Source organism: Hippocampus zosterae, chromosome 15, assembly GCF_025434085.1.
Source record: "Hippocampus zosterae strain Florida chromosome 15, ASM2543408v3, whole genome shotgun sequence".
NCBI classification, from domain to species: Eukaryota; Metazoa; Chordata; class Actinopteri; order Syngnathiformes; family Syngnathidae; genus Hippocampus; species Hippocampus zosterae.
The window spans coordinates 4,249,753-4,272,898 of NC_067465.1; the positions used below are offsets into that span (position 1 = coordinate 4,249,753).

Below are 23,146 nucleotides of genomic sequence, written 5' to 3' on the forward strand. Positions count from 1 at the left end.
CCCCCCCCAAAAAAAACTTCGTGAAGTTTGGCGTCTCGGGGTTATAAAAGTTAACGCGTGTGAGTTTTTCGACCTCCAGAAGGATGATTTTCCTGACAATGATCGCTCGTGTGGCTGACGGATTGCCGCTCGCCGCTTCCATGCAAGAGAATGATCAGGTTTGAATCGAAAGCTAACTCCTCTCACCAAACCCTTCATGTTTTCAAACTTTTGACAGTCGCTTGCCTATTCGAGATAATACAACGATGATAACGCGCTACCTCGGGTTTTTATTCTGTATATGAAAATTCGTTTTTTATTGTTGTATGAATGGCAAAAGGTGCCGTGTGCCATATGGAACCAAACTGTGTATCTTCTTGGATAAGCTTTAGCTCACTGGTATTTCAATTTCGCGTAATTTTTTTTTATCAACCTAACATGAAATTGCCAATCATCTGGATTTCATTCCTGACTGTCATACTGGCCAAATGCGGTAGAGAGGCACTAATAAAAAGTTTGAGGGTTTTCAGCCAGGTAAAATTTGAAAATGGACCGAAAGTGCACTATAATGTAAACCTGCACAGGTGAACTTAATTTGACTTTCTCTGAAATTTTAAATGTAATGTTGTTCTTCTTGCCAGTCAGGAAGAGATCTCCAGCAGTACCAGAGTCAAGCCAAGCAGCTGTGCCGCAAACTTAATGCTCAAAGTCCAGACCGGTGCACGCTGGAAGCAAAAGACATCAGCTTTCAGTAAGTCAAGACGGGAAGCGAGTTGAATAAATATGTCTGTGGCATCATGAGAAATGCACACTATAGTGAAGCCTCATTTGTTGCACAAATACATTGTAGATGGGTGGATATCTGTGATATCGGGAGTCCATATCAAAAATAGATTTAATTTAATTATTTTGGTATAACACCAATTTTAAAGTATTGCTTTGCACTGTTCGCATTTGCAATTTTACAAATACGAGGTCAAGTACACTTGCTTCAAGCTGTACACATTATATTATAAACCACACAATAGCCGGGGTTCACTGTATTTATTTTTTTGGAAGGAACATATTTGTAAAGTCCTTGTTCAAGGTTGCTGTCCAGTTTGCCTGGTAGCTGAATGCCTGAAATTGTGTATCTTAATTTCAGTTATTTAATAGCAGAAGATGTTTGCTACCTGTCCCTTTGTGAGCCATCATTCCCCAAGAAAATTGTGTTTGCCTACCTGGAGGACCTTTATCATGAATTTTCTGACCAGTATGGGAGGAGGATTTCCACAGTCACAAGGCCATACTCCTTCATCGAGTTTGGTAAGTCTTCCTTTTGTTGCGCATTATGATGTCTCTTCAACTCTAAATGTCATATATTTCTTCATCTAGACACATACATCCAGAAAACCAAAAAGTCATACATTGACAGTAGGGCCAGGAGGAACTTGGGTAGTATCAACACAGAGCTGCAGGATGTTCAAAAAATTATGGTGGCCAATATTGAAGAAGTTCTGCAACGTGGAGAAGCACTTTCTGGTAAGTTTTTTTTCCCCTTTTTTAGTTTCTGGTAAGTTTTTTTTCCCCTTTTTAATTCAGGCCAGGTTACAAAAACAAATCACATAACACTATAATAAAATATTGTCCTGTCTGTTTTGAATAATGACACTACACAAGATGACAGCTGGGATAGGCTCCAGCACACCCGCGACCGTTGTGAGGATAAGCGGATTTGAAAATGGATGGATATTCAAGGCTATGGCCTGACTAAGTGAAGCTCATCCCCCTCACATTAACATAGTTCTTTGGCCCCAAGATGGCACTAAAACAATACTTTTCTATTAGACATAGCTTTGCCATGACCACAATTTATGGTACATTATGGAGTGAAAAAAATATTTTCAGACCAATCAAGTGTACTTGGGGCAGACGATCCGTCACCATGCAGTTGTTGTAAGCACTTCAAACTATGAGCTCAATGGATAGTTCTTAGATCATATAAATCTGAATATATCATGGTTATATTTGTACCCCTAAGTGTGTCAGTGAAAGCTCGAAGTAATCAGTTTTTCTACCAGCCCTTGACACAAAAGCCAGCAATCTGTCCACCTTGTCGAAGAAGTACCGCAGCGATGCCAAGTACCTCAACACCCGCTCCACATACGCCAAAATAGCTGCTGTGGCAGTCTTCGTCATCACACTCATCATCTATGTACGCTTCTGGTGGCTCTGATGGAATTTTGACAACGTTTGGGGGGATTTCTCAGAGAGCAGCACGTTTAAATTGAGTTCATTGGTTGTACTACGGAAAGCCATTTGAGCATTTATTCGAGATCCATCTTCAGGGCAATGTTCTTGTGCGCTCTTTGTCCTCACGTGCAGGACAACAATGGGGGGGATATTGAATAAATGCTCAGAACAGCGACCATATGATGAAGGCAAATGTTTCAACAGTGGCCTTGTTGGAGACAATGAGTCTCGAGCGACTTTGAGGGAGTCTTGCTCTGGAAGCAGGCTTGTGGTGCGTTCAAAAAGTTCAACTGTGCTGATGAGTCGTGTTTACATGTTTGTTTTAGGGGAGATATCTTTAAGTTAAGCCTTAAAAACTGTGACTAAAAATGTTCAATGTTAATGAACAAAGTTGTAAGTCTTAAAAGGGATTAAAAAAATATATACCCAGATGTCAGTGTTTTCTTGTGAAATTTATTAATATCAGTACTGTAGACAGGTGTACAATGTTTACACGGCACATACAAACCATTTTGTCGGACACGTAACGACTACATATCTGTACAATCTGATCCATGAGCCAAAAAGCCAAGTTTTACAAAAAGGTGATAAACACAAACTTTACCCAATTAAAAAGTAGCTTGTAAGTCCTGACAATATTCCTCAGAAGTCTTCTCTGTTCAAACAAAACAAACATCTCTGAAAGTTTGCCCAGTTTGTTGTTACACATCAAATTACATTTTATAACACTTAAAACAACTAGATGGCACACCAGATGTGCAATTTTTGACTGCATCAGAAATTGCATAGCAATTTTGAAATGATGGATGGAGATGATAGATTTTGTGTTTGAGAGTGGTGGGTGAGACTTTGTCTCTAGAAATTTGTGGGTAGCAAATAATTAAAACCGACAGGTCATTTTCTCCTTATTGATGACAGTTTAACACCTCTCATTTTATGTGGCTTGTTGCAGATGAACGTGGCAAAAAAAAAAAAAAAAGCAATCAGGCAAACATGTCAAAGTCGTCTCTCTGTAAAAGAAAGGGCCAATTAATGAAAAGGCTGTGGTCTTTTGAAGTAGTACTTTGCAAGTCAATTTTACAGCAACGCTCACCTCATCATTGTAATTCAGGACATGCTGTTTGATTTTTGAGGAATCCACCCAGGTCACAAAATCTTCCATATTTCTGCAAAGATGAAAAAAAAACATTTCCTATATTCCCAAGTCTGCAGCAGTTTGTTTCCAAGTATTTCAGGTAAGATAACTTTCCAGACCTTGTGATGAGAAACGCTGGATCTGTGACAACTTCTGGGCCCACACGCACATCTGAGAACAAGTGAAGGTCCACTGGAATGTGTTTCCGCCTGAGACACAATCAAAACCATCGTGTACAAATGTGCAGACATAAATAAGTAGTGAAGGATACGTCCTTGCTCAATCAAGGTGATGGCCGTTTTCAGGTTCTGGGCCATTCGAAGGGTCAGCATAATGCAGGGAAGCCTCCTCCTGTGGGAGTAAATAGTTTTTTTTTTTTTTTTTTTTACAAGGACAGAAGGTCAGATGGAATCAAAAGGGACCAACATTTTAAGTACAACACATTTGCATTTACTCTTCAATTTGTTTTTGAAGTACAGTTTCTATTTTCCTATTTACTGCATTTAAGGGGAAGCCCCTTTCGATGCATCTCACTGGCAAGGGGGTCTTTCCACATGCAAATAATGCCAAGACACAAAATAGTGATTAAAAACAAATCCACAACATAGTACAAATAACAGACGCTTGAGCAGACTGTTAATTTTCAAGCTTTTGCTACTGTATTTTAATGTTGGTACTGTATTTGGAGAGACAAATATATTTTAGGTGGTACTTGGTGTAAAACTGTACTTTTGAGCAGTAAAAAGGTAGTAATTGTCACCTTTAAATTAAAGTGTCCTTAAACTAACCCTGATCACATTCTTCTAACCGTATTACAATCAAGGGGAAGCCAGATGATTCTATTTTGACAGTACCCAGTAATTTGTGCTGTTTCACGCCATTTCACTGGATTAAAAATGGTGAAAAAGTATGGACACACCAACACACAGTAAGTAGTACTGTAAGAGTCTTACCTGCAAAATGATGAAGCCGTGACTTTCTCAGTGAGAGACAAATTCTGTTTGGTGGGGATAAGTCCGGTGCTGTATCTATTAGGAATAATAAATGCATGAGTTTAACTCATAGACTTGTTTACAAATTGACCATTTAAATGCTTTTTTAGGCCATGAATCATATGTAAAGTGTGCGCAACGTACAACATATATTTGAAACACTGGTCTTACAAGTATCCCCCCCCCTGAATTGCTTCTCAAACTAATTTTAACCAATGGGGGCGTGGGGGTGTTCGTCAACAGTTAGTAAAATTTCCAGATTTGTTTTCCATGCTGCATGAATTTTAGTTCTTTCCTTTCATTTTCATGTTTCACTTCAACAATGTGTGTTGAATGGTAACCCCCCCACCCCAAAAATTTGGGAAAGTACAGCTCTCATCTTACTCACACAAGAATATTAATTCCTCTTTTGCAAGGATACTTCAAGTTGCAAATACTATATATTTAATTGCAAGTCGCCGTTGTCAATTGGGCAAGCAAATTGAGCGCACCTTCTCCAATTGCTGACCCAGACATCCACGTTGGTCCTTGGAATGGACCACAAATAATTACTTATTTGTGGATTTAAGTATAAACCGCCCCCATTATATTTTATTTATAATATTTTAAATCGCCTCCTACAGTTTTTCTAGTAGACGATGTGTACTCTGAGCTCTGAATCCATCTTTCTCGTCCAAGTCCCGGATTTTCTGTGCCAAGTCCCTGATGTTCCGACTCAACTTGTTGTACCTAAGAAAGAAACACTACTTTTACTCTTTAATTCATATGTATGTCTCCTTGGTTTTATATACACAGCGAAAAGAGCTATCGGTTGCTTACTTAGTGTAGTCCTCCCTCTTCTCGATACGGAATCTCCTCAACACTTTGACCTCGTGAATGTTGTTGTCCACCTCCCAGTTAATGAAGTCCACCTTCTTCAGTAACTTCTGCTCATGGTATTTCAATTTCCGGACCATTTTGTACTATTTAAAAAATTTTTCTGTGCTTACTATTTTCACCCACACGTTGCGTGCTTGTAGACACGGGAAGCAAGCTTTACTCTTCGTTGGTGAAAACCGGAACTCTGATGTTCAATAGTGCCACCTCTCGACAAGACTAGGGAGTGATTTTTATGCACCACTTTACAGAGGGTAGCGCATTTGATCTCACCTCAAAATGACAGAATAAAGTATTTTTCTGTTAACATAATCCAACGATATGTAACAAACGAACTGTGAGGCCTGAAACGTAATAATTTCCTTTTCATACATTCCCATAGGGATATTTAATTTGATATACGAGTAAACTGACGGAACGAATTAAATACTACATCACCGTGCCACTGAGACTAGAAAAACGGCCAGCGCCTGAAAGTGCGGAGTCCGATGACACTGAAGGCGGCCTCACAAACCCCGAAGCGTGACGTCATGAACAATAACAAACCCGCCTACTTCAGTCTACTCGTGAGTAGTGACCGAGTTATCTTGAAGGGCGGTGCCGTATTATTTAGCAGATGAAATACACAAACCGAAACGTCCCGGCCTGTACTTTCGTGTCGGGGTGTGTATTTCTACCTCAGCAATTAGGCTGAAGTGCCGCTCCCATGCACCATTCCTTCTTCATTAGCTTAGCTCGCTAGCGCACAACGACGTAATGTCATGAGATGTGTGCGAACAAGCTGCCGCTCCTCCCCCTTGCGTATTTCGAAAAGGCCACTTCTGCTTTTTACGGCAGTCTAGCGCATCCGAGACCTTCGGAAATTCGAAGGCTCACGTTGGGCGATGGAGCCACACGCGGCTACGGGCTGCGTGAACGTTGGTTGTCTGACCAGCACCTTACCGGAGATTCCCTACCAGAAGCTGACCGACTTGTACTACCTAAGCAGAGGGGGCTTCGGCACCGTGTTCAAGGCTCAGCACTCCGACTGGAGAACTACCGTGGCCATCAAGTGCCTCAAACTGGACTCCCCGTTCGGCGAAAGGTACCACGTGTTTATGTCTGTGGTTACTCTTTGTATAGTATAAAGATGGAGGAGCAGGGATGTGGTTTTGAGTGGGCGGGTCGGGGTCACCTTTGGTCAAATTCAGTTTTTCCAACTTTTAATGCACGCAATTTACACAACAACCTGCTCCAAACAAAACGTATGTAAGTTGAGGGGTTCGTTGTTTTTTTTACACGTATATTGTGAATATTGTGGTTTGACAGTCACAAATTGATCTTTTTTTTCTGGGGAGCCTATCAAAAAAACCGAACTTGCCGCCATTTATTAGGCTGCTTATCCTCAGGGTCGCGGGCGTGCTGGGGCCTATCCCAGCTGTTTTCACAGGACACGGAGAGACGAACAACCATATGGCTCACAATCCCCGAATAGAAAAGTAGTAATTGGTGTCAACACAAGCGTATCGAGGTTGTGCTCACAAACCCTTTTGAAACTGCTTCAGTTACTGATTCAGTTTCTGGTTATGAATGGCAAGAGTTAGTGTCGTTACACCTGTTGCCATTTAGTAGAAGAACCGTCTGTCACTGTGTGTCGTTTGAATAGAAGAAAGGTGAGATTTGTTGTAAATAACGATTGATGTGAGAATTCAATCAGGGTTAAAAAAGAAAAGTCATATATGGTAATTTCCTGAGCCCTTACCTCACATCAAGGATTTATTGAATTGTTTGTGAAGGCTAATTTTGTATCTGTCCGTGTTCCAGAGAGAGGAAGTGTCTGCTGAAGGAGGCAGAGGTCCTCCACAAAGCCCGCTTCAATTACATCATCCAGATCTTTGGCATCTGCAACGAGCCGGAGTTCTTCTGCATTGTGACCGAGTTTATGAGCAATGGCTCCCTGGACCAACTGCTGCATGAGGTAGATTCGTATGCGCCTCTTGTATCATGTCATCACTGTCACAACATCTGTCTGGTGTTTTAGACACTGAGCGCTTCTTTTTTGGGCACTGATTAATGCGCAGGACTGCAAGTTTGATCACTTACGGTAATGCTGCGGTTCTTCCTGGAAACAAAAGGGAAACTTTCATTGTATTTATACTCTTAACTATGAAGAAAAGCCAAATGTAATTGGGGGAATTTTCTGTCTTTCAGCCAGTTACTAGGCAAAGGTTCGTATTATCAACTCACCTTGGTAAAAATTGTCCGTGAATTTGTGTGTGTCGTGTGAATGCAGAAGGACATGTACCCCGTGCTCGCCTGGCCTTTGAGACTGAGGGTCCTGTATGAGATCGCCTTGGGAGTCAACTTCCTTCACAACATGTCCCCGCCACTCTTGCACCATGACCTGAAGACGCAGAATATTCTGTTGGACAGTGAATTCCATGTGAAGGTGTGCGCAGGGTGCTTTTTTTTTTTTTTTTTAAATTATAATGAAGACGAATGCTTCACTGAGCAATCCTGACATCACAAACTGGGATATTTAAAAACTATTTGGATATTTCCTCTTTTTTGATTTTCTTTAATGTTCATCGGGGTAGTATTTTATGCAGAGCTGTACAATTTAGTTGAAAAATGATACTATTTATAGACTAATGTTGTGGGAAAAAACCCTAAAAATGGTGATTTGAAAATTTAAAAAAACAGGATTACAAGCCATGAACCAACTTTGAAGCCTGCAATTTATTTGGCATGTTGGCTTGGCGGTAGCATCATCAACTATGATCTTATTTCTTTCCAAAATTCGATTTGAGGATTCATTGTACTCCACTTTCAAAAACCGTACTTGTCCTTCATTCATCTCCTGACTGATTTTTAAAAAAAAAATTTACCACTCAATGTCACTGCAGTGCATCGACACGCTGATGATCTTCTTTCTGTTTAGATTGCAGATTTTGGTCTTTCCAAGTGGCGCCAGCTGTCTGTCAGTAAAGGCTCGGGGTCCATACCGTCGGAAATTGGGGGCACGGTGATCTACATGCCCCCTGAGGAGTACGAACCCTCCAAGAGCCGCCGTGCTGGCGTCAAACATGACATGTACAGGTGAGACAATGTCAGTCAACAATCAGTAATGTGGTCTTGCTCACATGTCTGTTTTTTTTGTCTTTCGTATAAAGCTACGCAATCATCATGTGGGAGGTGCTTTCCCGGCAAATTCCATATGACGGTAAATTTTTTATTGTTTTTCTTCTTCTCCATCTGCGCTTGCTCACTCTCGGATTTCGTTGACTTGCTGTCGATGTGACTTTAGTCTGACTGGTGTGTGTGTCAGAAGTGACCAACCCCATGAAGATCATGTTCAACGTACTTCGCGGGATGCGCCCCGACACCAGCTACGCCAGTTTGTCCGATCAGATCCCCAGCAGAGATACGCTCGTTTGCTTAATGACCTGCGGCTGGACCGCGAACCCCGACGAACGACCTTCTTTCCTCAGTGAGCATGCGCAACACGCACCGCACACTTGTCTCTTCAACCCCAACTCCGGTAACTTCGTTTCTCGGGATTTGTCAATTTTAGAGTGAGAAAGTGCAAATTTGGGGGAAATGGTAAATAGTTCCGTGTATGGCCTGAAGGTGCTAAACAACTTCAAGTGGGAATGCTTTGAATGTGAAAATGTGACTTTTGGTGCTCGTGGGATTGCGAGTCGCAGTTTGAGATCCTCGCTGTCGTTTCAGAGTGTCTCATTGAGTTGGAGCCCATGGTGAGGAAGTTCACCGAAATCGACTTCCTTGTGGCTGTACTCGAGATTAAGAAGTCAAAGGTCAGCACTTTATTTTTTTTTAAGCGAAACCGTAATTCACCTCTTACAGGAAGTTATTTGCTTCATTACTGATTAAGCCTTGCCTGACTATGAGTCCCGAGTATTGATTGCATGACATACACGGTACACAACATTGACTTATCTGAATGGCGTAAGGCCATGAGGTGTGTTTGTTTCACAAAGTTCATCCTTGAGAAAGCCCCCCCCAGAAGGTGACGTGCACCAAAGCGTGACTGATAATGGTTGACGGGCCATGACTTAACATCCTTTCCCCTAACGTAACCTTCCTCTTTTAAGTGCCTATGTGCATGTGTGAATGTCTGCTTAACTCTTAAGTGGTTATACGGGAGGAGGCGGTGTGGTGGGGGGGAGGGTTACTTCTCCTTATTGCATATCAACGCACGTGGGATGGTAACGTTCCCTTGCCGTGGGTCTCGTGAATGCCGACGGAGAAAAACATACACACACTTTCGGCTTTCAGAAACTTTCAGGTTCTCGCTTATAAAAGACTGGTTGTTTGAAAACGTCTTACGTAACCCGGTGGTTTCCCAAATCCTGTGTAGTGACAGAGCATCGGATGTGCTGTGCGGGAAATTCCCCATCTTCACTTTGTCCTCATGGTTGTTGACTTCCAAATAGTTTCTCTCTGTTGATCCACCCGTGGCCATTCATACAACAACAGAGTCATCGCTTTCTTTTTTGCATGCGGCAAAATGTTTCTGACGGTTCAATGAAGGTTACGGGCAACACTGATTTGTCGCTCGTCGGCGTGACTTATTTTTGTCTTCCTCTCCATCCGCAGCTGACCCAGCGGTCCAGCTGCTGCTCGGCGCAGCCCGACAGCGAGAAAACGGCTGAGGATGAAACTCTGACGAAGCTGAGGGACATGTCTCGCCCGTGGCCGGTCAGTCGAGATGCGCCAGCATATGCGATGACTGGAAGAAAAAAAAAAGTTAATTCACTGTGTTCGCTTGCAAATGTGGATCATCCCCCCTTGGTGTGTGACAGGAGAGCTGCACCTCAGGCTCAGGCTCTTGTTCATCCCAGGAAACAGACATGTCGCTGCCGGGCGCGCTCACCAGTACCAACACGGAGCCTTCAAAAGGTGACACTCAACTTTTTATCGGCGCCATAGTTGCGCACACGCTATGTTGGAAAGTCAAGTTTCGTCACATCGAGAGAGTGAGCCTAAAACTCGTTTTTCGTCATTTTTGAGACCGGATTTAGTTTTTCTATAATGCGGGTGGGCCAAACGTTAGTGCTCAAGGACCACGGTTGATTTTTAAGGTGAACATAAAATCTAGTCATGATCATTACAAAAATTCACTCTGATTTTAATTTCTCATCGTACTGAATTTAATTATGATGACCTAACCGGTTGTTTAATAAAATTAAGAAAAAGAAAGAAATGACCAAAATTATTATTATTTTTTTTTAATTTTAATACTTTTTACAAATTTTACTCACAACACATTTTATAATATTTAGTAGACCAATTATTTAATATATTAATTTTAAAAATAATAAATTTTTATTTCACTCATTTTATATTTAAATTAAATCAACAAACCAATCAATCAAAAAATTTAAATAACTCATGTTTAGATTCTCCATATTCATACTTAATTCAATCACAATGAATTAACCAATTCTGAAAATATGATTCATATTTCATTTAATTATGACGATGGAACTGATGAACACCGTAATCCTCTTTGTGTACGTAAAAGTATCACTTAATTGTTTGATTGGACAAAATGAATTCAAATGATTACCCCGTTTTAGTCAGAAAACGAAACCTGCTGAAATAATGCTACAAATATGCTTGCTGACATGAGGTGCTTTCGTTTTCCTCTTGTGCCCCCCCGCCCCCACAGAAGGACCTCCATCATCAGTCGCCATTGATACGTTGGAGCTCCCCGAATCTCTGAAGGACCCCTGCGCTGCCAGCAATCTGAACGGCTTCCAGAGTGCCCGGCCCATCACCGACCTCAGCAAATCTCTCCAAACTGCTGTGCCCGTAGCCGAGGACGAAACACAGTTGGGCGCCCTCACACTCCATGTCAACTGTGCAAAGCCACAAGGTGCCAGCGCATTTCAGTCAGACACGCCATTTTTGTTGTGTTTTGGAATCGCTCCCGATCCACCAGTGGCTAGAACCCGTCGACTGGCCCCTTTTCAAATGATGGCTTTGCAGGATGGAAAAATAGATCAAATTCTTAAACTCCTGTTAAATGGGAGTCAGCACACACCTGCCACCCTTTCAAATGCCTCCTGTTCACCCCAAATAAATTAAAAAAAAAAATAGACTTTTACTGTCACTTTGTCTGAACTGCTCATAATTCCTCGCACCTTGTCAAAGTTTCCAGTTCCAGCTCAGTAAAACTCAGCCCCAAAAGCATGATGTCGTTGCCACCATGCTCCACTGTAGGTCGGCCCTTCTTTTGGCGATGAAATTGCGAAAAGTTCTCTTTGTGATTAAGGAACAGAGATCGAGTGAAGAATTCCAACCTTGGTTTTTGCTGTTTTGCCACATTTTCCAATCAACCATATCATTCGTCTCCTTCCTCCCATCAGATAATTCGCCTCCATTGCGCAGCTCGTCGCCTTCGCAAGGTCCCGTCGGTCAGTGGATGTCGACGCGACGCGAGGAGATCGTGGCGCAGATGACGGAAGCTTGCCTCAACCAGAGCTTGGACGCCCTGCTCGCGCGCTCCATGCTGATGCGCGAGGATTACGAACTGGTGGTGAACCAGGCCACGCGCGCCGCCAAGGTACGCCAGCTCCTGGACAACTGTCACAGGCACGGTGAGGACTTCTGCCGAGTCGTCGTCCACAAGCTGCACCAAAACAAGCAGATGGGCCTCCAGCCGTTCCCCAATGAAATCGTTTCGCCCACTGCGGTCTTGGTGCCCAGCGCACCGCCACTTTCGGTGTCCTACAACATCCCGAGGAACATTTAGGCCCGCGCGCGGAACCGTCCTGATTGTAGATAGTGCTAAATAATTGCTCTGTGGGCCTTTTACTGTCATTTTGTCTGAATTGTTCATTTTCACAATTTTTGGGTGACAAAGACCCCAAGACGATTCCAAGACGCAGCGAACATAATCACCGATGGAACGGCGAATTAACGGACTTTTCTTTGGACGCTGAAAGCCGTAGTCTACTTGTAGGCTAGCCTTTATGTTTTGCTAAATGACTTGAAAAGAGCCCGGACGGATATTTTATAAACACCTGTGAAAAAAATCCCTTCCACAAACCCGATGATGTCGATTTGGATTGAGCAGATTAGAAAATGGATGGATCATTCTCTCTAATTGCACAAAACAAAGAGAATGAATGCAAATCAAGTTGTATTTTTTCCTGTCAAATTGTCGTCTTGATAAAATCAATAAGCTATTTTGTCAGTATAAAAATTAATCAAAACTTCTATTTTGGAAAATCTGCCTTTTTTCTTTAAAAAATGTAAAATAAAAGTGGTAATAAAACCACTCATGCTCTGCAAAAAGAAAAAAAATCTTGCACGCTGCATTGACATATGATCGATATTTTTCAGTCATATGACAATGTATCACACGTTATTTTATGAACCCCAATTTGAGAACCACTGATCAAAAGAAATTTGTGATTTTTATTTTTCCGAAGATTCCCTGATTTGCGGTGTTTATATTGCCTTTATTCAGAGGCCCCCCTCAACAAAGTCTCGCGTCGATATGTCATTTGTATGTTGTTTGCGGTCACTTGGATGTCGCCTCATTTGTAGAATGCTTCTCGGCACCGGAGCAAAGATGAAGATAAAGTATGACAACACTTTTAAGAGGCTGGAAACAAACTGCAAAAGTAAGGTTGACTTGGAGTGCAATTAAAGTGTTCTTTGACCCATCCAGGGACTTCTTTTTGTGGTTCATCGCTTCAAAAATATGACAGTTATCCCCCTCATAAGTTGTCTGACTAAGTGGGTAGAAATGTTGTCCAACAGTCTGTAAGGGGCGAGGTGTCTGTTCATTCTCTGAAACGAGATAGAGATTAATAGAGCAGTTAGCAAAAGTTTGTTTTTGTTGTGGGTTTTGTTGCCATTAGTTCTGCATCACATTTTATGCTACTGCATTTGGTGGCTTCGCTCGCTTCCTCATCACTGCCCTCACTTCCTCAAACTGAGTCTTCAGTGGTTGTATTGCAGCTGCGGCACTGACTGATATCTGAAGTCAAAGCTGCATATCTTAGTTCGCCTTTTCACTCAAGTCATGGAGTTTAAAAATAAAAAAATGCAAAGCCATTATATTTAGGACATGGCGTTCTCTGACTTTTGAGGTCCAGAGACCCCTTACAGGGGGAGCGTTTTTAATCCAAATTCATGACAATGTGTAAACCTGAATCCCATTGGAATGAAAATGTGGTTTCTTTTGAGGCAAGAAGTCAAACTGTTACATTAATTCATTCACATTTTTTAGAGAATTAATTACACCAAAGTCCAGTGGTTAGCACGTAGGCTTCACAGTGCAGAGGTACCGGGTTCGATTCCAGCTCCGGCCTCCCTGTGTGGAGTTTGCATGTTCTCCCCGGGCCTGCGTGGGTATTCTCCGGGTGCTCCGGTTTCCTCCCACATTCCAAAAACATGCGTGGCAGGCTGATTGAACTCTCTAAATTGTCCCTAGGTGTGAGTGTGAGTGCGGATGGTTGTTCGTCTCTGTGTGCCCTGCGATTGGCTGGCAACCGATTCAGGGTGTCCCCCGCCTACTGCCCGAAGACAGCTGGGATAGGCTCCAGCACCCCCCGTGACCCTAGTGAGGATCAAGCGGCTCGGAAGATGAATGAATGAATGAATGAATTACACCAAACCAAATTTCTGCATAGCTATACAGTCCATACCAGTTGCGATATGATTTTACAGGCTGACTACATGTTCTTTCGCTGCTCACGCAGGTTGACAGTTTTGACCCAGAAGTGTCCTGTTCTTTCTTCTGTAGAGGGGAGGGCAAGATCAGCCCCCAGACTGAAAATAGCACAGACGGGAACAAGAGAATATAGTTTTGCACGGAGCTTGGAAAAACACATGAGAGATGTAGTTGAGCTAAGCTGTCGGGTTTCCTCACCGGCTGTCTCGTCGTGTACGACTGCTCAACGCGGGCCCCGCGAAGATCTCACGGCCTCGTTCTGGGGAGTGTCGGTGGCCCCGGCACAGGGAAGAGTCGTAAAAACAGCAGTTGATCTGAACAACAAGGTAAGTCATTCCTGTTGTCTTCTGAGATATTTCCTCTGGAACACTTTGTTTCTTTCATGGCCACACTCATGGACTGCACCGAAGAGAGAAACGTGCCTGCTGATGATCCAATGGGGGGGAATTTGATAGCTTGCATGACCTTTTTAATTGTATGAGCCTGTTCATGGATATCAAGCTTGGTAGTTAGTCAGCATGGAGTTCTATGTCACTGTAAGAAAAGTCTGAAGTTCACATTTGTAACTTTTTGTTGTTGACCCAAGTGGGTCCCTTTTTTGTGAGAGAACAACAAAAAGTCATGCTATGCTAGCTTGCTCAATGCTAGCCTCAAATAAAGCTTTGAGATTCACTTGTTCAAATATGACTTGTAAATGTGGACTACAATATCAACAGAGTTTGACTTTTCCTCAGTGCCGCCTGAATAATGGGTGAACTAAGAGAGAAGATGAGGGCCTTATCCCAGACGATCTGCCCGAGAGGCCCGGTTCCATCCGACGAGGGTTTAAAAACTCCAAAAGAGGGCAAAATGCAGATGAAGAGAGAAATTTCCCTCATGAACGGGGTCTGTCTCATCGTGGGCAACATGATCGGCTCTGGGATCTTCGTCTCCCCGAAGGGAGTCCTTATGCACACCACCTCATTTGGACTCTCCTTGATCATCTGGGCTCTCGGGGGGATCTTCTCAGCGTTCGGGGCCTTGTGCTACGCCGAACTGGGCACCACTATTACCAAGTCCGGAGCCAGCTACGCTTACATCCTGGAGTCGTTTGGTGGCTTTCTGGCCTTCATCCGCCTGTGGACGTCCATCTTTTTGATGGAGCCAGCGAGCCAAGCAGTCATTTCGCTGACCTTCGCTAACTATCTGGTGCAGGCTTATTATCCAAACTGCAGTCCTCCATACGATGCCGTACGGCTCATTGCAGCAGCCTGCCTATGTAAGAGTTTGAGTTTATTTTTTCAGTCATCAACACACTGCCCATCTCGTCACGTTTTGGCTGTATCATGGCCACTTTTGACCAAATGAAAAGCACGACAAATACATTGGAGCCTTGACTTCCAAATTCAATTAATTCCGTGACCATATTCATATCTCAAATTATCTTTTAACATTGAAATAAATGGACATGCCATTAATCCGTTCCAGGCCCTCCGAAAATCATCAACAATTTTTGTAACATGTTTTTTATGAAGAAAATACCACTCTTCAATATTGCACTTTGTACAAACATACTGTAATAACATAATTGAATAGCATGCAAAGGATGGATGGATGGATTTAGCGCTAACAATGTAGCAAACTCAGTGACAGAGTGCATCTTGCCGTCCTTCATTTGGGACCCTGGCAAAACCTTGCCTGTTTTCTGTCTCCTCCGGCTTCTCCAGGCATGATCAGTTTCATCAATTGCGCCTACGTGAAGTGGGGGACGATAGTGCAGGACATCTTCACATACGCTAAATTGTCAGCCCTGGTCCTCATCATAATGGTAGGGATCCTGAAGTTGTCCACTGGTAAGCTGCAATGAACCAACAAACCAAATCATCTGAAGACAAAACGGCTTATCTTTACTCAACTTCTTTGTGTAGGTGAGACAAAAAGCTTTGAAAGTCCGTTTGAGGGTTCCACTACGGATCCTGGAGACATCGCTTTGGCCCTTTACGCGGCGTTGTTCTCATACTCTGGCTGGGACACACTCAACTTTGTCACAGAGGAGATTCAGAATCCAGAGAGGTAAAATAAGATTGAAAATCCTCTTCTTGTGTTCTTCTTTTGCACTGTCTGCTTTCCCTGCACATAATCACTTTCTGTATGAGTGGAGACGGCCCTTTCCTCAACCATTTTTAAACAATGACTCCATACACTCCTTCTCGACAGTCTTTCTTTGATAACAATGTATCGTTCTTCTCGCAGGAATCTCCCCCTGGCCATTGCCATCTCCATGCCCATCGTGACAATCATTTATGTGATGACCAATGTGGCCTACTACGTGGTTCTGGACATGCCCTCTATGCTGGCCAGTGACGCCGTCGCTGTGGTGAGGCATCAACAGCCACTGTGCTGCTAAATATAGTTCTTCTCTTCCTGGAACGCTTTGACTCAACATGAATTTTCCCCGTTTCACATGAAATCAGATTTCAATGATTTGTGATTATTCGGAATTGAGGATGCAAAATTTGATTACACAGACTTTTGGGAATGAAGTTTTGGGACCGTTCAAGTGGATCATCCCTGTTTCCGTGGCCATGTCCTGCTATGGAGGACTAAATGCATCCATTATTGCTGCTTCAAGGTAATTTTCAATCAGCAGCAGTGGCAAGTAATGACACTTCACTATCTAAGTAGTGAAGGAGTTCAAACAGTAGTGTTGGTACTACTCCGAAAATTTTGCTTTAACCAGAATAAAAATTACACTTGGAAGAGCGTAAAATATTCAGAGCAAATTGTACACAAAAAAAAAACCATTAGCAGTTTCGATGCTAATAACTAGCCGGCAGCCACAATTAATCGTCTCATCTTTTGCTGAGTTCCATTTGCAAGTCAGAATGCAGCACATCATGGATTGACCGATTTGGACTCAAATTTGATCACATCGTAGACTAAAAGTCTTTTTGAGACGATGACAAAGAAGAGTACTTTTGCCACTGCTGTAACATGTGCACAAGTCACCTTTAGTCCAGCATAACTCAAAAATATCCTTATGTTGCAGGTTGTACTTTGTGGGCGCTCGAGAGGGTCACCTCCCTGACACCCTCAGCCTGATCCATTTGAAGCGCTACACACCCATCCCTGCAGTGTTGTTTAATGTGAGGACATCCCAACTCAAACTAGAATGGAACATCTAAATTCTATTCGTTCATAAAAAAAAAAGAGAACTTTAAATGAATGACTGGATTTAATTTTTTTTTGTATCATTGCAGGGCTTGATGGGCCTCATTTTTCTATGCGTGGAGGATGTGTTTCAGCTCATCAACTATTTCAGTTTTAGCTACTGGCTCTATGTGGGCTTGTCTGTGGCCGGCCTCATCTATCTGCGCTTCACCCAGCCCGACAGGCCCAGACCCGTGAAGGTGTTGTGTTTGCTTATGCTTTTTGTCAAATCGGTTTAATATGTTAGCTTTTGCTAAAATTTGTAATATAATGATATAATGTACGGTATTCTACAGATGGAAACATTACCCCGAGGCCCCCCCCCCCCCCCCCCCCCCACACACACAATGCTTTAAATAACAGCTGCAAATACCATCACATTTGTAGACGACTGACTGGCAGGGCAAACAGCTCCATTGAAACATCATCTGCATCGTTTCTCAGAAAGAGATTACCGGTAACGTGATTACGCCTGAAAACAGATCCGTTACCAAGGCAGGGACCTGAACTTATCATTTTGGTCTTTTGTAGAAAAGAAATTACATGCAGGACAGATGAAAGAAAATTCAGATGCCGTATGTCGCCGTATCATGTGTCCAAACCAGCCGCCTTTTAATTTCACAATATCAAGTGTCTGGGTTGTTTGTCTCTCATCACAACCATGCAGGGACAGAGCTACGGGGTGGCCAGGGTTGGCCATGGCCACCCTTTGTCACTCTGGCCACCCTCACACCCGGGGGTAGATTTTCATACCTGTGACTATACTTCCATTTTCACATTGAGGCAGTATTCCTAGACGTCTCGATATTCGATCTCCCGTCCAGATTTCTGGCGCGTCCACCAAACATAACCACCAAAGAGGCATGTTTTCGGTGTAGCCTAAGGGTGGCCCTAGTTTCCATATCTTGGAGTTTTCGTGACACATGAATTATCGTGATGTCGTGAATCCGCAAGTTATCGCCAGTGATACAATAACATTTTCCATCACGGGGGTACACATTGTTATGTTTGTATGATGGGAGGGTCCTTGGACAAATTTGAGATTCCTCGGCTGTAAGACGTCTGTGAAGCCAAGATGTTTGACAACCCCTGTACTGTTCTCTCCACAGCTGACCTTGTTCTTCCCTTTCATCTACTGCCTGTGCAGCCTGTTCTTAGTCATTGTCCCTCTCTATGGAGACACCATCAACTCTCTCATAGGCATTGCCATCGCCCTCTCCGGCGTGCCCGTTTATTACGTGGCCATCCACCTGCCCGAGGAGAGGAGGCCAAAATTCTTGCGGCCGCTCAACAGTAAATTTCTCTTTTGAAAATGTTTCCCTTTCTCCACATGTGCCAAAGGATTGATTCCCTTCCTTTTTTTTTTCAACAGTCTTTGCTACCAGAAATACCCAAAAGCTACTCTACTGTTGCTTGACGCAACCAGACGGTAAAAGACAGTGAGCTGTGGACAAACTTCTGCGTGAGGCCGTCCACCGTTCTCAAAGGAAGGAGCTGATGTTGCGTCTCGCCGCGAGCAGTGAGAAACAACCCCCGCACGTGTCTGTGAACATGTCACACGGCGGGTCAGGTTTAAAAAAAGGCCTACGGTATCAAATGACGGCTGAGGGCGCTGGCCTTGAAAAGCAATATGCACTACCCGCAAAAAGTTGGCCGAGAACGAGACCCCTTGCACAACCCCCTCCCTACAAAAATCCACAAGTAGTTGACACCCACCCATTAAGGTGAGTATGATATTTTTCGCACGATAAGGTGCTATGGAGTCTAAGGCGCATCTTCAATTAATGGCCTATTTTAAAACTGTTTTCACATTTTGAGCGCACTGCTTGATGAGGCGCGTAGAATCGAAGCTACAGTAGTGGCTGCAGTTGCATTATGCATCCACTAGATGGAGCGACGCTATAGGGAATACAATACAATACAGCTTTATTTATATCGAGCTTTCACAACCGCTGCAGCTGTAACAAAGCACTTTCTAGAACATTTAAAACACTATGTCCAAGAAATCGGGATATTGATCGATAAAGAAGGCGTATAGGATTATAAGGCGCACTGTCGGCTTTTGAGAAAATGGAATGCTTTTAGGTGGACCTTATAGGGCGGAAATTACGTTAATTCTCGATACATGCCAAAAGATGGTGGCAAAGCAATATTTTTATAGTAGACGTTGCTTTGGCACAAAACAGTGATCAATGGAGTCCAGGTCACCCCCTCCCCCCCAAAAAAATAAAAAATAAAAAAAAATCCATGAATGACAAACAGGGGTTTTGGACTTTCAGGTGAAACATCCAAATGACCTTTTTCTCTAAACTGTTCAGTAGTTCGATGTTTCAGTTTGTTTTTGCACAATTTTCTGTTCTCTAAGTAGCCACAATGAAAAATTCACAACCGGTATTTGATCCATGTCCATCCAAAGGTTTTGAGAAGGTCAAATGAAATTTAATTTGTTAGGTTGATCCTGACATGTCCCCCGAAAGCCCAATATCCTAAACTTTTTTGGAATAGTTTATTTCTCACTAGAGATCATTTGGTATCTTCCATGAGGATTTTAAGAAAACATTGTTTGCTACCTTGTTTTGTTTGATTAAAAACCAAACCGGAAGGGCTTTTTGCAATGCATGGACTGATGAATTGTAAGACCGTTTGTTTTATCTGTATAGACTTTGTATTATGATGTGTTTTGTGATTTTACACCATGAAGAATATTTCATTAAAAAGTAAAGTTCCACCAGATGTTTCAGAGTGATCTGTTACATTAAAATTATTAATTCGAATGTCTGCACATATTTTCTATCTGAACTGAAAGAGTGGCGTCAATCTAACTTGGCTTTCTTTTCTTTTCTTTTTTTAACAAAAAAAACCTCCCTGAATTGCTCTCCCTGATTAAAGGTGAGCACGATAAACAAATGACAAAAAAAAAAATCAAAAGACTCTCTCAAACTGCTCCAAGCGCCGTCGATTCTCATGCTTTGTTCAGGACAAGGAGCAGTTGGCGTTCTCAAAGCCAGCACAGATCCACTTGTTGGTGAAGCGTTTGTATCCCTCAGCTTCAATCAGGTCACTTCCTGAAAGAAAACACGTAACACGTCACACGTCACATCATCTCGACTAGTTCGGAACAGGGTTGCAATAGTTTGGGATTTTTCATTGCAGTTGTTTTTCTATTTCGTTTGGACTTATGTTTTTTTTTTTTAATTCTGTTCGTCTCAATACGTTTTGAGATCAAGTTTCTTCATTTTCTTTTGTTTTGGTTTCAGTATTCTTTTTTTTTTTAATTGACGGATTCTTTATCTGGGGAAAGATTTTTTTTAAATGCTCATGTCACGTCAAGGTATTGTGTAATAAAGTAAACTGCAGTTCTCAAACGACTGATCTTCCTTCTTCTGTACTGTAAATATGTTTAAAATAAACCCGGAAAGCTCACGCATGATATTAATTGACAAAAATGAAAACTTTCCCTATCATTCTACATAGTTTCTTAAAAGTAACATGTCGTTTCAGTGAGGTTTTTTTTTTTTAGAAGCATTTTTGTTTTTATTTTCTTCACATAAATGTTTTCACAATTTTTCTTTTGGTTATTTTCATTAATTGTTGTTAACTATAATATTAATATGTGCAGATTGCTACAGATGTGGTTTGCTTGTCCAAGTTGCCTTTTACACGTTTTTGCTATGGCCAATCAATCAGATTAAATTTATAGAATTTAGCACGGAAATGCAGGCCGTTGCTCCCGAGTCTGCAACCGGCCACTCTGTATTTCCAAGTAATTCCTGCGCACATGAACTGACCATCCATCAAGTTCTGAAGGCTGCAAAAATTGGTGCTGTTCTCGGCTGGATCTTTGGAGGACTCCGACGTTCCTTCTCCCTGTGTATGACCCAAACACTTTGATCATCTTATCAAATCAATACCTTTTTTGACATGAACTTCACATTTACACGTCACATTCTTTTTTTTTTTTCACAAGCTTTGATATCAGGAATGAATAACATACGGTCACTTTGCAAACGGCGGACTGCTCCAAAAGAAACTGCAGGTCGTTGACTCTCTTGGTTTTTGGAGACGTGTGCGTGGCTGTTATCATGTGCGGATCAGTTGACACGAGCTGCAATGAATTTTGAACGCACAACTTTAATAACACAATCAATTTTTCACCCCCAGCCTGGAAACAGTAGCTGCAGTCATTGTGATCATCCTCGGCAAACCGACATAACCGACGCGTGCAATTGAGCGAGATCGCGTTCAGGTTCAATGACATGTTAACTGAGGAGGAAACAAAATGAAAACATTGTGCTTTCCTTCAAGCGTGTCATTGAGATTTTTTTCCCATTTCTCTGGTTCTATTTACAGAGGCCAAACTCTTGACCAGCCACAATATTAGGAACGGCTTGAATCTAATGAGCAAGGCACTTAATGCCCTTGTTACTTGCTGATCAGGAAAGTAACCCACTACGAAAGGGATTGTTCAAGTGTGTGTCTAATGGAATATCTGGTGAGTGTACTCATCAACTGACTTCGTATGAGCATATCTCTCCTGCATCTAGGCAGCTTTGTCGGATCTGCCAGGCCTTGATCTGGTTCACCAGTGTTCCGTAGACATCTTCACACGGGATTCCAAACAACCTGCAAAGCAGATACCACGGACAGTTTTTTTGTAACTCTAATGTTTAATTAATGATTATAGAACATACACATCTTCAATCATTTATACAAAAACACGTTCTAGACTATATTTTAAGTACCGATGAGTCAAGCTCTATAAACTAGTCAAACACAAATCGCAGCAACACATGTAGACCAAGCCTAAAATCATTCCCACAAGCACAAATTATTTATCCTCTGTTGAAAAACAGATTATATTACTGTAGTTTAGTACAAAATAGAAGCACTCTTCTTTTTTCATCATCAAATCTACGTGCAGTATGGTTGCGTGTACTATACTGTCTCCTGGTGGCCAGGCACCCACACCAAACATAATCCCCATTAATAATTAATACATGAAATCATGATGCACAAACTGCTTAATTCCTCGCTTTGTATTGATTTTTTTAATCATTGTATGTTTTTTATAATGTAGAATACTTTTAAGTGCGATTTTTCTTACTAAGAAAGCCTTTCAAAACATTTTATTATTACCGACATAGACAAATGGTATTTCCATTCATTTTGTTGGGGGACAGGTCATTTGAGATACGAGTGTTTTGAGTTATGAGCGTGGTCACACCACAAATTCAATAATGAAAATAATTTGTTGCAGAATGACGCTCAAATAAAGAAGCATACGATGACATGCTAGCTAAATGCAAAGCATTGTAAATCTAAAAGACAGAAGAAAAAAAAACATCCTACCACTTGATTTTGCACTGCGCTGTGCCGTTCGCCAGGGAGATGGCGAGTGTTGCTCCAATAATAATGGCTAAACTTGTAAACAGGAACCTCAGGTCCATTATAACCAGATCACCACTAACCGGAATGTGCTGCGTGCTGTACTGCACGGGCTCCTTCTGTCCACTCCGACAAATGTGACGGCTTAAAAGGACAACTCAGAGTTCATGGGGAACATTGCAGCAGAGGACCATCCCGAATGAATTAACACAAGAGGCACATGGGATTATGAAACCAATGTAGCTTCAATATGAGAGGAAAATTGCAATTAAAGCAAACATTTGAATCGACAAGTCAACTCGTTTTACTTTTGACCGGGAAATGGCCGTATTTTCCTCTTGGGTTATATTGGTCGTAATTCAGAGCAGGGTTTCCCCCTTTTCTCTTGACAGTTAAGTTCCTTAGTTAATCATCCTCAGTGGGCAACAAAGACAAGTACAGTATTCACGCTCTGTACTTATGATGAAAGTTGTGTAAAAAATACTGAATTTAGTGCTTGTGCTGAGAAGTAGTTGTCAGTCTTTGCACGTTTTCAGTACCAGTAATAATCTCCACTAGTGTTTTGAAACAAATCTCTGAATTCACTTGACAGGGTCGTTAGCTTTTTTTTTTCTTCCATGATCAATTTCAAAGCAGAGACTTCATTTTGCACAAACCCCTCTCACA

At 42.2% G+C, this 23,146-nt stretch overlaps 5 protein-coding genes across 6 annotated transcripts; 3 read left to right on the top strand and 2 right to left on the bottom strand.

Annotated features, from left to right (window-relative positions):
• Nucleotides 1-8: 8 nt before the first annotated feature.
• On the top strand, nucleotides 9-2,949 carry sec22ba (SEC22 homolog B, vesicle trafficking protein a). Its single transcript, XM_052088681.1, has 5 exons — nucleotides 9-158; nucleotides 621-730; nucleotides 1,124-1,284; nucleotides 1,354-1,500; nucleotides 2,040-2,949. The coding sequence occupies exons 1-5, from the start codon at nucleotides 84-86 to the stop codon at nucleotides 2,192-2,194; spliced, it is 648 nt and encodes a 215-aa protein (XP_051944641.1). The 5' UTR covers nucleotides 9-83; the 3' UTR covers nucleotides 2,195-2,949.
• On the bottom strand, nucleotides 2,645-5,442 carry imp3 (IMP U3 small nucleolar ribonucleoprotein 3). Its single transcript, XM_052088682.1, has 7 exons — nucleotides 5,158-5,442; nucleotides 4,960-5,067; nucleotides 4,300-4,374; nucleotides 3,618-3,697; nucleotides 3,466-3,517; nucleotides 3,305-3,377; nucleotides 2,645-3,221 (listed from the first exon to the last, which is right to left on the bottom strand). Exons 1-7 carry the CDS (start codon nucleotides 5,292-5,294, stop codon nucleotides 3,195-3,197), a joined length of 552 nt encoding a protein of 183 aa, XP_051944642.1. The 5' UTR covers nucleotides 5,295-5,442; the 3' UTR covers nucleotides 2,645-3,194.
• Nucleotides 5,443-5,662: 220 nt separating this feature from the next.
• Nucleotides 5,663-12,895, top strand: LOC127616867 (receptor-interacting serine/threonine-protein kinase 2-like). Of its 2 annotated transcripts, none has more exons than XM_052088669.1 (11): nucleotides 5,663-6,298; nucleotides 7,018-7,171; nucleotides 7,487-7,642; nucleotides 8,135-8,292; nucleotides 8,367-8,416; nucleotides 8,522-8,683; nucleotides 8,926-9,011; nucleotides 9,814-9,915; nucleotides 10,020-10,116; nucleotides 10,889-11,095; nucleotides 11,589-12,895. In XM_052088669.1, the coding sequence occupies exons 1-11, from the start codon at nucleotides 6,099-6,101 to the stop codon at nucleotides 11,972-11,974; spliced, it is 1,758 nt and encodes a 585-aa protein (XP_051944629.1). In that variant the 5' UTR covers nucleotides 5,663-6,098; the 3' UTR covers nucleotides 11,975-12,895. The 2 variants fall into 2 exon arrangements, with proteins under 2 accessions (XP_051944629.1, XP_051944630.1); XM_052088670.1 differs by having other exon boundaries at nucleotides 8,525-8,683.
• Nucleotides 12,896-14,080: 1,185 nt separating this feature from the next.
• Nucleotides 14,081-19,307, top strand: LOC127616868 (Y+L amino acid transporter 2-like). Its single transcript, XM_052088671.1, has 10 exons — nucleotides 14,081-14,232; nucleotides 14,641-15,164; nucleotides 15,613-15,738; nucleotides 15,814-15,958; nucleotides 16,139-16,262; nucleotides 16,414-16,517; nucleotides 16,935-17,031; nucleotides 17,146-17,295; nucleotides 18,205-18,388; nucleotides 18,468-19,307. The coding sequence occupies exons 2-10, from the start codon at nucleotides 14,654-14,656 to the stop codon at nucleotides 18,536-18,538; spliced, it is 1,512 nt and encodes a 503-aa protein (XP_051944631.1). The 5' UTR covers nucleotides 14,081-14,232; nucleotides 14,641-14,653; the 3' UTR covers nucleotides 18,539-19,307.
• Nucleotides 19,308-19,949: 642 nt separating this feature from the next.
• On the bottom strand, nucleotides 19,950-22,709 carry wu:fc46h12 (uncharacterized protein LOC568958 homolog). Its single transcript, XM_052088683.1, has 5 exons — nucleotides 22,445-22,709; nucleotides 21,610-21,718; nucleotides 21,090-21,200; nucleotides 20,884-20,962; nucleotides 19,950-20,160 (listed from the first exon to the last, which is right to left on the bottom strand). Exons 1-5 carry the CDS (start codon nucleotides 22,540-22,542, stop codon nucleotides 20,069-20,071), a joined length of 489 nt encoding a protein of 162 aa, XP_051944643.1. The 5' UTR covers nucleotides 22,543-22,709; the 3' UTR covers nucleotides 19,950-20,068.
• Nucleotides 22,710-23,146: the final 437 nt, after the last annotated feature.

Bases quoted from the DNA above. Each gene is read 5' to 3' on its own strand.
- sec22ba (XM_052088681.1), top strand. From the start codon at position 84: ATGATTTTCCTGACAATGATCGCTCGTGTGGCTGACGGATTGCCGCTC. The intron at 159-620 runs GTTTGAATCGAA...TCTTCTTGCCAG, and splicing joins CCATGCAAGAGAATGATCAG to TCAGGAAGAGATCTCCAGCA. The intron at 731-1,123 runs GTAAGTCAAGAC...TCTTAATTTCAG, and splicing joins GCAAAAGACATCAGCTTTCA to TTATTTAATAGCAGAAGATG.
- imp3 (XM_052088682.1), bottom strand. From the start codon at position 5,294: ATGGTCCGGAAATTGAAATACCATGAGCAGAAGTTACTGAAGAAGGTG. The intron at 3,518-3,617 runs GTATCCTTCACT...ACTTGTTCTCAG, and splicing joins CACCTTGATTGAGCAAGGAC to ATGTGCGTGTGGGCCCAGAA. The intron at 3,222-3,304 runs GTGAGCGTTGCT...TTTCTTTTACAG, and splicing joins TCCTGAATTACAATGATGAG to AGAGACGACTTTGACATGTT.
- LOC127616867 (XM_052088669.1), top strand. From the start codon at position 6,099: ATGGAGCCACACGCGGCTACGGGCTGCGTGAACGTTGGTTGTCTGACC. The intron at 8,417-8,521 runs GTAAATTTTTTA...TGTGTGTGTCAG, and splicing joins CCGGCAAATTCCATATGACG to AAGTGACCAACCCCATGAAG. The intron at 8,684-8,925 runs GTGAGCATGCGC...CTGTCGTTTCAG, and splicing joins CGAACGACCTTCTTTCCTCA to AGTGTCTCATTGAGTTGGAG.
- LOC127616868 (XM_052088671.1), top strand. From the start codon at position 14,654: ATGGGTGAACTAAGAGAGAAGATGAGGGCCTTATCCCAGACGATCTGC. The intron at 16,518-16,934 runs GTAATTTTCAAT...CTTATGTTGCAG, and splicing joins TCCATTATTGCTGCTTCAAG to GTTGTACTTTGTGGGCGCTC. The intron at 17,032-17,145 runs GTGAGGACATCC...GTATCATTGCAG, and splicing joins TCCCTGCAGTGTTGTTTAAT to GGCTTGATGGGCCTCATTTT.
- wu:fc46h12 (XM_052088683.1), bottom strand. From the start codon at position 22,542: ATGGACCTGAGGTTCCTGTTTACAAGTTTAGCCATTATTATTGGAGCA. The intron at 21,719-22,444 runs GTAGGATGTTTT...TCTGCTTTGCAG, and splicing joins GCGCAGTGCAAAATCAAGTG to GTTGTTTGGAATCCCGTGTG. The intron at 21,201-21,609 runs GTCAGTTGATGA...AATTCATTGCAG, and splicing joins GAGAGATATGCTCATACGAA to CTCGTGTCAACTGATCCGCA.